This window comes from Lontra canadensis, unplaced genomic scaffold (genome assembly GCF_010015895.1).
Source record: "Lontra canadensis isolate GAN:19392208 unplaced genomic scaffold, GSC_riverotter_1.0 scaffold188, whole genome shotgun sequence".
NCBI lineage: Eukaryota > Metazoa > Chordata > Mammalia > Carnivora > Mustelidae > Lontra > Lontra canadensis.
Genome location: NW_022631182.1, coordinates 248,252 through 261,494, shown reverse-complemented (window position 1 = coordinate 261,494; position 13,243 = coordinate 248,252). Strand labels below are relative to the sequence as shown.

Here is a 13,243-nt window from a genome sequence, read left to right as displayed (position 1 = left end):
AACAAATCAATGAAACTAGGAGCTGGTTCTTTGAAAGAATTAATAAGATTGATAAACCCCTGGCCAGACTTATCAAAAAGAAAAGAGAAAGGACCCAAATCAATAGAATCATGAATGAAAGAGGAGAGATCACAACTAACACCAAAGAAATACAGACAATCATAAGAACATATTATGAGCACCTCTATGCCAACCAATTTGACAATCTGGAAGAAATGGATGCATTCCTAGAGACATATAAATTACCACAACTGAACCAGGAAGAAATAGAAAGCCTGAACAGACCCATAACCAGTAAAGAGATTGAAACAGTCATCAAAAATCTCCAAACAAACAAAAGCCCAGGGCCAGACGGCTTCCCGGGGGAATTCTACCAAACATTTAAGGAAGAACTAATTCCTATTCTCCTGAAACTGTTCCAAAATATAGAAATGGAAGGAAACCTTCCAAACTCATTTTATGAGGCCAGCATCACCTTGATCCCAAAACCAGACAAGGATCCCATCAAAAAAGAGAACTACAGACCAATATCCTTGATGAACACAGATGCAAAAATTCTCACCAAAATACTAGCCAATAGAATTCAACAGTACATTAAAAGGATTATTCACCATGACCAAGTGGGATTTATTCCAGGGCTGCAAGGTTGGTTCAACATCCGCAAATCAATCAATGTGATACAACACATTAATAAAAGAAAGAACAAGAACCATATGATACTCTCCATAGATGCTGAAAAAGCATTTGACAAAGTACAGCATCCCTTCCTGATCAAAACTCTTCAAAGTGTAGGGATAGAGGGCACATACCTCAATATTATCAAAGCCATCTATGAAAAACCCATCGCAAATATCATTCTCAATGGAGAAAAACTGAAAGCATTTCCGCTAAGGTCAGGAACACGGCAGGGATGTCCGTTATCACCACTGCTATTCAACATAGTACTAGAAGTCCTAGCCTCAGCAATCAGACAACAAAAAGAAATTAAAGGCATCCAAATCGGCAAAGAAGAAGTCAAACTATCACTCTTCGCAGATGATATGATACTATATGTGGAAAACCCAAAAGACTCCACTCCAAAACTGCTAGAACTGGTACAGGAATTCAGTAAAGTGTCAGGATATAAAATCAATGCACAGAAATCAGTCGCATTTCTCTACACAAACAACAAAACAGAAGAAAGAGAAATTAAGGAGTCCATCCCATTTACAATTGCACCCAAAACTATAAGATACCTAGGAATAAACCTAACCAAAGAGACTAAGAATCTATACACAGAAAACTATAAAGTACTCATGAAAGAAATTGAGGAAGACACAAAGAAATGGAAAAATGGTCCATGCTCCTGGATTGGAAGAATAAATATTGTGAAAATGTCTATGCTACCTAAAGCAATCTACACATTTAATGCAATTCCTATCAAAGTACCATCCATTTTTTTCAAAGAAATGGAACAAATAATCCTAAAATTTATATGGAACCAGAAAAGACCTCGAATAGCCAAAGGAATATTGAAAAAGAAAGCCAAAGTCGGTGGCATCACAATTCCAGACTTCAAGCTCTACTACAAAGCTGTCATCATCAAGACAGCATGGTACTGGCACAAAAACAGACACATAGATCAATGGAACAGAATAGAGAGCCCAGAAATAGACCCTCAACTCTATGGTCAACTAATCTTCGACAAAGCAGGAAAGAATGTCCAATGGAAAAAAGACAGCCTCTTCAATAAATGGTGTTGGGAAAATTGGACAGCCACATGCAGAAAAATGAAATTGGATCACTTCCTTACACCACACACGAAAATAGACTCAAAATGGATGAAGGACCTCAATGTGAGAAAGGAATCCATCAGAATCCTTGAGGAGAACACAGGCAGCAACCTCTTCGACCTCAGCCGCAGCAACATCTTCCTAGGAACATCGCCAAAGGCAAGGGAAGCAAGGGCAAAAATGAACTATTGGGATTTTATCAAGATCAAAAGCTTTTGCACAGCAAAGGAAACAGTTCACAAAACCAAAAGACAACTGACAGAATGGGAGAAGATATTTGCAAACGACATATCAGATAAAGGGCTAGTCTCCAGAATCTATAAAGAACTTAGCAAACTCAACCCCCAAAGAACGAATAATCCAATCAAGAAATGGGCAGAAGACATGAACAGACATTTCTGCAAAGAAGACATCCAGATGGCCAACAGACACATGAAAAAGTGTTCCATATCACTCGGCATCAGGGAAATACAAATCAAAACCACAATGAGATACCACCTCACGCCAGTCAGAATGGCTAAAATTAACAAGTCAGGGAATGACAGATGCTGGCGAGGATGCGGAGAAAGGGGAACCCTCCTACACTGTTGGTGGGAATGCAAGCTGGTGCAACCACTCTGGAAAACAGCATGGAGGTTCCTCAAAATGTTGAAAATAGAACTACCCTATGACCCAGCAATTGCACTGCTGGGTATTTACCCCAAAGATACAAACGTAGTGATCCGAAGGGGCACATGCACCCGAATGTTTATAGCAGCAATGTCTACAATAGCCAAACTATGGAAAGAACCTAGATGTCCATCAACAGACGAATGGATAAAGAAGATGTGGTATATATACACAATGGAATACTATGCAGCCATCAAAAGAAATGAAATCTTGCCATTTGCGACGACGTGGATGGAACTAGAGGGTATCATGCTTAGCGAAATAAGTCAATCGGAGAAAGACAACTATCATATGATCTCCCTGATATGAGGGAGAGGAGATGCAACATGGGGGGTTAAGGGGGTAGGAGAAGAGTAAATGAAGCAAGATGGGATTGGGAGGGAGATAAACCATAAGTGACTCTTAATCTCACAAAACAAACTGAGGGTTGCTGGCGGGAGGGGAGTGGGGGGGATGGGGTTATTATGGACATTGGGGAGGGTATGTGCTATGATGAGTGTGGGGAAGTGTGTAAACCTGGCGATTCACAGACCTGTACCCCTGGGGAAAAAAAATATATGTTTATAAAAAATAAAATTAAAAAAAAAAAAAAAAAAAAAGGAACTGTGGCATCATAAGAAGACATAGACTTTAGGTTGAGAGACAGTGTTACAATCTCAGCTTTGGTATTCACCAGCTGTATAATATTAGACTTAGTTATTCTGAGCCTCGGTTTTCTCACCCCCCAAATAAGGAAAATACCCACTACCTAACAAGTTTTTAAAATAAAAAAATTATGGGGCCCTGGGTGGCTCCGTGGATTAGAGCCTCTGCCTTCAGCTCAGGTCATGACCTCAGCGTCCTGAGATCGAGTCCTGCATAGGGCTCTCTGCTCAGCAGGGAGCCTGCTTCCCCCTCTCTCTGCCTGCCTCTCTGCCTATTTGTTATCTCTCTCTCTCTGTCAAATAAATAAATAAAATCTTAAAATAAAATAAAATAATCACTTTGATAAGGCATTGATTAAAATGCATTTTCCCAGGTTCTCCTCAAGAAATTCATATTCAGTAGACCTAGGTGGCACCTAATAATTTCTATTTTTAATAAATGCACAGATATTTCTAAGTATATATGAGAAAGGCATGTGGCTCAGTACATGGTAGCTAACTTTTAACATGCATAACTTTAATTCTGCAATTATTCTTGACGAACTATATGTTTGAAGATACCCAACTGATATAGTAGAAAGAAAACTACACTGAAGATCAGAAGATGTAGAAGTTTGAGCTCTTTTCTGACACTTACTTTGCTGTGGGATCTTGGGCACAGAGCCACCTAATCTTTCTGGACCTCTTTTTTGTTTTTGTTTTGTTTTCTTTTCAGTCTCTGTAAAATGTCTTCTAGCTTTAGTACTATCTGTCTAGATAAAGAAGAAACAATAGCAGTTAGTATGAGATCACTTTAGGACTCCCCTGTTTAAAGAAGCAAGTGCAATGACTTCCATAAGTCTTTTCTGAAATCTTCATTTCCTGGTATTTATTCCTAAAGACTATTCCTTGGAGCCTCTCATTCTTCTACTCTTCTAATTCATATGACCCCAGCATCTCTGTATGTAATGAAATATATTTGAAAAACAACCTCATTTAAAAGACTAAATCTATTAAGGAGCTGAGAACTTTCTGGCATGAAATGAAAAATATTGATTGCTTCTCACCTGTTAGCAATGAAATCACATCCAGTTAATTAACCTGCTCAGTGATAAAGTTTATTACCGCCCTTACCTTCAGCTCCAAATCTTTAAAACCATTAAAACAAATAACTGGTCAATGAGTAAATCTTCTCCCAGATTGGCATTCAGGACCTTCTATGATCTGGCTCCAGCCTACCTTTCAGACTTATCTTCTAGCTGCTTAATTTCAAGCACCTATGCTCCAGTCAAATGGAAGAACTAAAGTACTCAGCATCCCCTCCTCTTATATCTTAACTTATACCTTAATTCAGTTCAAATGTCACTTTTTGAAAAGGGCTTTCTTGGAGATGTGGTATCTTCACTTCTCCCCACCTTCGCTAAGCCATAAACATAGTTACCTCCTTATTTTAAACACTCCCCAAACTTCTTACACCTTTATAGCATTTATTATTTTGTACTTTATATTATGATTATGTACATATTTATACTACTAGACTCTTGAGGATGAGATTCCAACCAATCCATTCTTGTGTTGCCATCTTCCAACACAATGCCTTGCCTACCATTGGTGTTGGCGTTCAGTAAGTATTTTTTGAATACTTGAATGGAGACCCATTGAATTTTACATTTCCTTCACTGTGGCTTTTACTCTTGGGGCTCACAACTTTTGTTTTATCAACAGCATTAGGAGACACTCACTGAGGTGCTTTTCAGGATTTACATTATATTCAAAATAGAGCCCTCAAGCCTTCCAGTCTTTCTGAAGACAGCCCTGTTGTTGCTCCCTGTGCATAGCAGCCTCCTGTTTCTAGGAATCTTCTTCCTTTCAGCGGAAAGGTTGGGAAAGACAGTCTTATGGATCTCACCACTTTCTATAACTCTGAATACAGGTTTTGTATGGCTCTTCTATCTTCTACCCCAATTTACTTGCACGACATACTTGAAACTAGTATTTTATGAGGATTAGCATTTTACAAGACCCTGAAGTTCAATTTTAGGTAAAGTAGATATTCAGTCATGTCTGAGAGCACTCACATGAATCTGTTTTGGTTGAAGGGGAGAAATAGGGTCGCTTCACTGAAGCAAAAAGGCCCTTCTTTCATTTAGCATTCATTTTCTTGATCACCCAGTAAGGTTTAGGCACTATGTTTATATGCTGAAGTTGCAAACATAAATACTGGTCCCTGCCTTCAAAGAGCTCTGTGTCTTATAGAGGGAGATGAATACATGATGAGATCATTATTTGTGCAATGTCAGAATCAGGCACAGGGTAATGTGGTGCACAGAGAATTTTCCTTGAGAGCAGATGGATTTTTATAACAAAGAAATTCTCTTTTGTGGCAGAGTGAGTGTGCTGATATTCGTAATATACATATTATTTTGTAGTTGTTTTTGTAGTTATTTTTGTAGTATTCTCTTCCAACCACTCACCTTGGACCAGGGGTCAACATCCATGGTGGGTGTTGAGGAATGATGCATACAAGCAGGCACCCCAGCTTAATCAAGACCCAGACTTAGGTCCTTGCTCTTTAGAGCTTGTAGGAATAAATCATTCAAGGAGATGGCAGCAAAGGGGTAGTTTTCTTATGATTCATAGGGCTCATCTTCACGCCAGTGATATTTTAGTGTGGAGATTTTACATGCTTCTCTGTCTATGGCTCCAATATTTCCAAAGGCATTAACCACAGCTTTGTAGATGACTCATTGGGATAGCTTGTCCATGTCTATGACCCTCGTGGTCTGTGTGTATTGAGGTGGAAAGGGGTTATGAAGAAAGGCAAGAAAGCAAACCTAAGTTTTAAATGACCCAAGTCTACAGCTGTAAGTACTGAGTTATTTGTATAGACCACTTTAAGTTTTCTTTTTCTTGCTCTTCACATTTGGGGACCCCTTACTATTTACTAGAAACTCCTTGACAAGGATGAGGTAGGGTGACATGAGTCAGAAACAGAAATAAAAGAGGAAATTAAAATCCACTTCAAATGACCTCTTGTCAGTGGCTCAGTTAAATGCTTGGATGGAGGGAAGCTGGAGATAGTGGTTAGGAGGAGGGTTAATATCTCTCTGGATTCTTATGACTCACAGTTGGGAGAGGTCTATACCTGGAGCAATGATGACTTTGATGATGGCAATGGTGGTCATATTCCATTCAACAAATATACATTGAGCACATATTACATGTCATTACTGACCTAGGCACAGAGGATTAAAATGGACCCAAACAACAGCAACAAACAAATCATGCCCTTTGGAACTGAATTTCTAGAAGAAACTGGCAAAAATGGGGCTGGCATCTCCCTCCCTCTCTGAAGCATTTTCTTCTCTTGAGTTTTTAGTCATGAGGGACTTAGTCTCCACCGAGTCCCGGAGTTCGTTAGAGAGTCACAAAACTTATTTTTTTTTTTCCCCAAAGCCTGCAGATTTCTATCTGCTTACAATGTTTATGAGCTTGGAAATGGACTCTGGTTGAGATGTAGAAGGCTCTGTTTATGCGCGTTCAGAGGGCTGGTGATAGTGTACATTGGGAGGAAACCCTATAACCTTACTATCCACACTGATACGTTCCAGCTGGGGGAAAATGTACCCTGAATTGCTCCTTTCCACCCCACTTGCCTTTCTCCCTTTCTTGTTCCCTCCTCCCTTCCTTCCTAAATCCCTCCCTAGCCTCCTTCCTTTCCTTTCCCTTGGTCCCTCCCCATCTCCTTCCCTCTAACAGTTCTCCTCTTCTCCTCTCTCTCTCTTTCTCTCCCTAGCCTCTTTTCCTCTTGGCCCCTTTCCCTCCTCCATCCCTCCGCGGCGTCTGCGTCAGGCCCCTACTTGCGTGACGCGCGGGGTCTGGGTGGGAGCTGTCCACTCGCCTGGGGTGCTGAATGCAGCAGAGGCGGCCGCGGCAGCGGCCGAGGCGGAGATAGCTGAAAGCCTTCTCCGCGGCAAGAACCTTGTTTCCATTTCTCGGACGGTCAGCTCACCGCCCCGCCACCTTCCTTCCAGCACCACCCCTTTGGGAACTGAGCCAGGGGGGCAGCAGTCGCGGCGGCGGGTGCTGAGCAACGGCGGAAGACGAGACAACACCTGGCAGCAGCCTGGAATCTGATTTGCTTCCTCTCGCCTTTTATAAGAGATATATTTATATACGGCTTTGAGGAGTCGCGAGGACCAAGCCCCAGCCAAGTGCTGGCTGTCTCCCACCTCGGCCACACTGCTTCGTTTCCCCCTCCCCACCTGCAACTGGCACCGCAAACAAGCCTTACCTCGTTGCATCTGCGAGGAGGTAGCAACAGCGAGCCCAACCAGCCGGAGGCAGCGGAGAGGAGGGAGGGGCGGGGGGGTGGCGGCAGAGAGCCGGCCGAGGCCGCCCTTGGTGGGGGTAGTGAGGGCAGAACTGCCGTGAAGACCCGGCAGCCGCCCTCCTCCACCCCCACCCCTCCAGAAGCACCCATTCCTGATTATTTGGGAACCGAATTATTATTCTTCCACTAGTTTTATTTCATTTTTTATTGCCCTCCCCTCCTCACTCCCCAGCCGCCCCCACCCCTACGCCTGCCTCGCCTCTGGTTGCATGGCAGCGCTGCCCGGGCGCGGGGGCTCAGAGCCGGCCCCCAGGGAAGGAGGAGGAGGAGGAGGATCATGAAGCCGGGAGTCGCGGCCGCGCCGGAGGGCGAGCAGCAGCCAGAGGACGAGCCGGAGCAGCCCCCGCCCCGGAGACACCGGGACGCCGACCAGCATTCACTGCCGCCGCCACAGCAGCATCGGCGGCCGCGGGCAGTCTCGGAGCAAGAGGAGGAGGGCGACAACGGCCCAGAAGAGGAAGAGGAAGAGAAGGCAAGGCCACTCACCCGCCCGGATCTGCCCTTCTCCTGGCCTTTGCCCCTCGCCCAAAGGGACCTTTGATGGAGCCAAAGGGAAGGGGCCACGGATTTACGGACTGCCGCAGGGGTGGGCTGGGGGCTGAGATCATGTAACTACTCCTTCCTCCTGTCTCTTCCCACACGCCCCTTTTCTCTACCCCTTCTCTCTGCTCAACGGCCTCCCGTCCCCCCTACACACACCCTTCCTCTAGCCAGGATCTTAATGCTCAGGAAGGAAGCTGCTCTGCGAGGGTTAAAGGATCTCCACCCCCCCCCGCCCTTTCCCCTTCCTCAGTCCATTATCTTCCCATTTCTATTCTCCTAATTGGCTTTTCCCTCTTCCGTGCAGCTTTTTTGGCTGCAGAGGCAAAGCACAAGCCCCTTGCCCAATTTCACCTGCAACACCCCCCTCCCCCCCAACTGCTCTCTTAAAAGCAACTCTGGTGCTTCTGGGGATTAATTGCCCCAGTTTTCTGCCCAGGAGAATTAAAACTTCTCCCAACCTCCTCTCCTCCCCACCGAACACCCCCCCCCCAAACCAATCTCCTGATACCTGAGGAAAACTATCTTTTCACTCTGCACATGCAGTGCTCAATTTTTCACTGAGCTGTTTTGCCTTAAGCCCAGCTCAGTCCACTCCAAATTTGATTTATAATCTTCTCCACCCTTTTATACAAAAGAAAAGAGATTTCCCACTGCCTAGGAATCTGAGAAGAACTGAAAATATCTTCTCCTGGGAAACTTTCCGACAACTAGAGACCTTGATCTCAAGGCCCAAAGAGCCCTTCCTCAACAATTTTTTTACTCCCCTTCCCATGCCAGTACCCCCAAGTCAAAGGCAAAAAGGAGGAAACTACCTGAGCAAAGCTAAGGTTGGTGGGGGGGCAGGGGGGAGGCAAGAAAACCTTTTTTGTTGTTGGGCTTTCCAGGGAGAGTTCAAAATCAGTGACTCACAGTTCTTCGTCCTGGGAACAATTGATTTACTACTTTGAGGGGGTGTAAGAAGAGCCAGTGAGAAAGCAGATCTCCCCCTTCATAACACAGCTCTGCTATAGAACCCCCCCCCCCAAACCATTCTACTATCTTCCTCTGCAAAGACTCTGGCTGCCCCTCCTGGGCTCTCTGCTTCCACTGGGCACATGCTGATACCCTTGAGTGGGCTGCTCTGGTGGTGGTGGTGGAGCTGCTGCTGCTGTGCCTGGTACCGCTGTGGATCGTGGGCCCCGGCTCCCCAGATGTTGCGCCACCAGGGTCTCCTCAAGTGCCGCTGCCGCATGCTCTTCAATGACCTGAAGGTTTTCCTGCTGCGGCGCCCTCCTCCAGCGCCCCTGCCCATGCACGGCGACCCCCAGCCCCCCAGTTTGGCGGCCAACAACAACACCCTTCCGGCTCTGGGTGCCGGGGGGTGGGCAGGCTGGAGGGGTCCTCGAGAAGGGGTGGGCAGGGAGACCACTCCTCTGCCACCTCCACCACCTTTGCCACCTTCTTCTGTGGAAGATGACTGGGGTGGCCCAGCCACAGAGCCACCCACATCGCTGCTCAGCAGTGCCTCCTCAGATGACTTCTGTAAGGGGAAGGCTGAGGATTGCTACTCACTGGGAAGCAGCCTGGACAGTGGCATGAGGACCCCGCTCTGCCGCATCTGCTTCCAGGGGCCAGAACAGGTGAGACCCTTTTTCCCTTTTCCTGCTGCCTGATGGTGTCTCCAGATCTTGCAGATTACTACTCACCTGCTTTCCCTGGAGAGCCATTGTGCTGTCTTTAGTTTAAGAAATATATGTTTTAAGGGCTCCTCAGTGATGTCTTATGGTTAAGTTTGCCCAAAAGGTGTCTGGTACCTGGTAGAGCCTGTTTGGTTACTCAGTTGTACCCTAGTTTTTGCATTTTCCTCCAATGTTAGTGTCTTCGATTCCATCCAAAAACTCTATAAGCATCTTCAGAATAGAAGATTCAGAAGTCAGAAGTGATAAAATGAAGGAACTTGGTAGTACATTCATGCTTGAAGCCAAGATATCTTTTCATATGATTTGTTGTTACTGGCATTTCCCTCGGCCCATCTTCAGTCCTAGATTCAAACTTCTTCCCTCTTTGGAGGGAAATATGCAGAGATCGTCTCCTCTTTCCTTATTCTCATAGACTGACACACAAGCCTGACCCTATTCTTTCACTTTGAGCTACCCCCTCCCAAATGACACTGACATCCTCAGCAGTATATTTTAGTCAGTGAGGAAGAAATGGGGAGAGATTCTAGTCCCAAGAAGACTCTCTAGTTTGCTGAGACACTTCTTGGCTGACTCAAGTTTTTTTTTTCTCCTAGGTTGAAAGCAAATAGGTAAGCAGGTTGAGGGCGAGCTTAAGGGATATGGAGAAGGAAGTAAGGAATCTTGTCATATCTACTCCCCTTCTCAGACCTGAAGCACCTCAACTTAGAATATCCCTTAAACCCTCCCCATCCAGGGCAGGGATGCCAAGTATAATCATGCACTAGTCTGAAGGTCTTCCCTTCCCTGTTCGTTCAGATTTTCACAGATAGACTCACCCCAGCCCTTCCAGCTCTACTTCCAATCTAGTGTCTGCTAGAGGCTGGAGAGAGTATGTGGACATTATCCTAGAGTCATGAATTATAGCAACACTTTCCACAGAATCCCAGATAGAAAAGTCTCATCTAAAAAATCTGATCTAGTTAGTGATCCTGGAGAAGGAATATTAAATTGCACCTTGGTCAAGGGGGTTCCATGGTCGCATCAGCCACTTTTTCAGTAGCTTCCCAGAAGTAGAGGGAAGATGTCTGGGTGCTTCCTGAACAAGGGGCAGAGCAGAATGCCATGCCAGTGATCTTAAGGGGGCTCTGGCTCTTGCTGAAGGCTTGCTCTGTGAGGGACAGGCTTAGCTGATACTTTCATTCATTTTATCTTTGCTCTGAATGGGCAACATATTTCAGGGACAGAAGATGACTAGGGCCAAGAAGCCTGGGCATCATGAGAGGAGGTCACATAGATCTCAGTGTGAATAAATGTTTCTGAGGAGCTAAGAGTTGGGTTCCTTCTTCTTGAAACTAGGCTTACTGAAGTCCCAAATTAAGTCCTGTCCAGAGTTGAGGACTCTTGTTAGGTGAGGAGTTCCAGGGCACCTGCTCGGGGCCCTTCATCCAGCCTTTCTCTCCACTTCCACTGGTGGGCACAAGGTGGAGTGGCTTGGCTGAGAGCAAGAGTGAGGCCTCACTTTAGGATGCTCCTGGTCAGCCTTTTGCCCCAATCAGGAGCCTCATCTTTCCCATAAGAAAGAATTACTTAGCTTCCAAACTTCTTAAGCTGTTTTCTCCCATATGTGTTGGCTTAGGTCTGTGTGTCACAGGGGCTGCTGGGAGTGTGGCTTTTGGCAAAAATACCCTTGTCTCTAGAAAACAGCAGGACCTGGAGGCCAATCTGGATGGTATTTCACGGTGTGAACCTCTTCAAATCATTCTACACCTCTGGGCCCCTTTTCCAACTTCTGTGATTTAGAGGCACCTTTTACTGTCCTCCTTTTTTTCCTTTTAACTGTGCTGGGAGGATTCAGAAGATAATGAGCCTGAAAACATCTTGAAAGGGATTAAAATACAATGGCAGGTATTTTGATCATGGAAAAGCAGTATTTTGTTGAAAAAAGGGAAGAAGAAAAGGATCTTTAGGAATATTGTGAAATATCTGCATGTGATAGAGGATCTGGGCAGAGGTTAGGAGCTTTCCTTTCTTGTTCATTATTTTTATGGTGTGTCATAAATAAAGGACTGAATAAAAGAGCTAACACCAATAAAGGAATGGGCTCTATTATTATGTGGAAGGAATAGGGGCATCGTGTTGGCATAAGACTGCCTCAAGTCAAGCACTTCCTGCATATGGTGATTATATTTGGGGGGTTTTATTATTTGTGCAGGAGCCAGGAGATTTTAATGAGATTGTGCTATCATAGTAATAAGAGAAGCATGTGTTAGATATGAACACCTTTTCCCTCTTTTTACTCAATTTTCTTCACAGGATTCAGTGAGGAAGGGCAACAAAGGAGATGGGGGAAAACCCTCTAGAGTAGGAAGAGAGAGACAGACAGAAAGACAAAAGTGAAGAGCTGAGATGTCAGGATCTGATTTTCTGTTCAGGGAGCCAGCTGTCCGGCAGTCGTGCACATGTGGCTCTGAAGGGAGAGCAGTCGGCAGTCTCAGCGGCTGAATGTCATGGTCTTTTCTTTGCCCAAACAAAGAAACCAAACAGCTCCTAGTCATTTGCCTGCTGCTCCAGGGGCTAAAAGACTGTCCCAAATGAAGATCTGATCTCTTCCAGACAAGGGCTTGTATGTGGTAAGGGGCACCTGGAGGGTCCAACTAGTTCCAGGTTTGCACGTGTCCACCGTGGTCTTTACATTCATTCATGCATGCATGCATTTACTTTAAAAATGTTTGTTGTGCACTTTTGGGTGCCAGATGCTGTTCTAGGCACTGAGTATCCAGGAGGGGACAAAACAGGTGAGATTTCTGCTCTCCAGAAGCTGACATTCTAGTAGAGATGCAGAAACAGACCAGTCAACTCGTAGATAAATAAAGCGATTTCAGATGGTGTTGAGCACCATGTTGAAAGTCAAACAGGATAATGAGTAGACAAGAAGGAAAGAGAGGGTTTGAGAAAGATGCAACAACTACATTAGATAGAGTGATCAGGGACAGCCTTCCCAAGAATGTGCCATCTGATATGGCCCCTACATGATAAGAAGAACCCCCTGATAAGTAGGCCTGGGGGAAAAGCATTCTGGGAGGTGGAAATAGCAGGTTGAAAAACCTAACTGTGAACAAGCTTAGCATGTGTGAGAAACAGAGGAGAGGACAGGAGGAGGCAGACGGATGGTGTGTGAATAAATGCTTGGAGAGCCAAGTTGGCTCAATGCTGGAAAGCTGACTGAGTAGCCACTCCCCTCCTCTCAGCCATTCATCCAGGTTGGACAGGGGTCAAGGATCCATGGAAGTGTGGGAAAAGAGCCCAGCTGGCATCTCTTCACCCTCTGTTTCTGGTTGAAGCTGCATTGGTTCACTTTGATGGACCATGGTGGGTAAGCTGAGGTCTCTGAAACCAGATGGCCCCAGTCTGAGGCCTGGACAAGCAGCACAGCCCCTCTGTGCTTCAGGTTCTCCCTTTGTAAGACAAGGATAATAATGATAGACCCCCAACTGATGGTCATGCTGAGCGTCAGATTGGTCAACACAGCTAGAGCCATGCTGTCACAGTGTTTTGCTGTTACTATCTCAGAGGCAAGACAGTGCT

General features: G+C 45.2%; 1 protein-coding gene across 1 annotated transcript in view; it reads left to right on the top strand.

Moving 5' to 3' along the window:
* The first annotated feature begins 9,037 nt into the window (after positions 1-9,037).
* The window catches only part of MARCHF4 (membrane associated ring-CH-type finger 4), a 105,852-nt gene continuing 101,646 nt past the window's right edge, over positions 9,038-13,243 (top strand). The window contains exon 1 of the mRNA XM_032847458.1: positions 9,038-9,619. Within this exon, the coding sequence (XP_032703349.1) occupies positions 9,095-9,619 (525 nt within the window). The 5' untranslated portion in view covers positions 9,038-9,094. The remainder of the gene's footprint in view (positions 9,620-13,243) is intronic.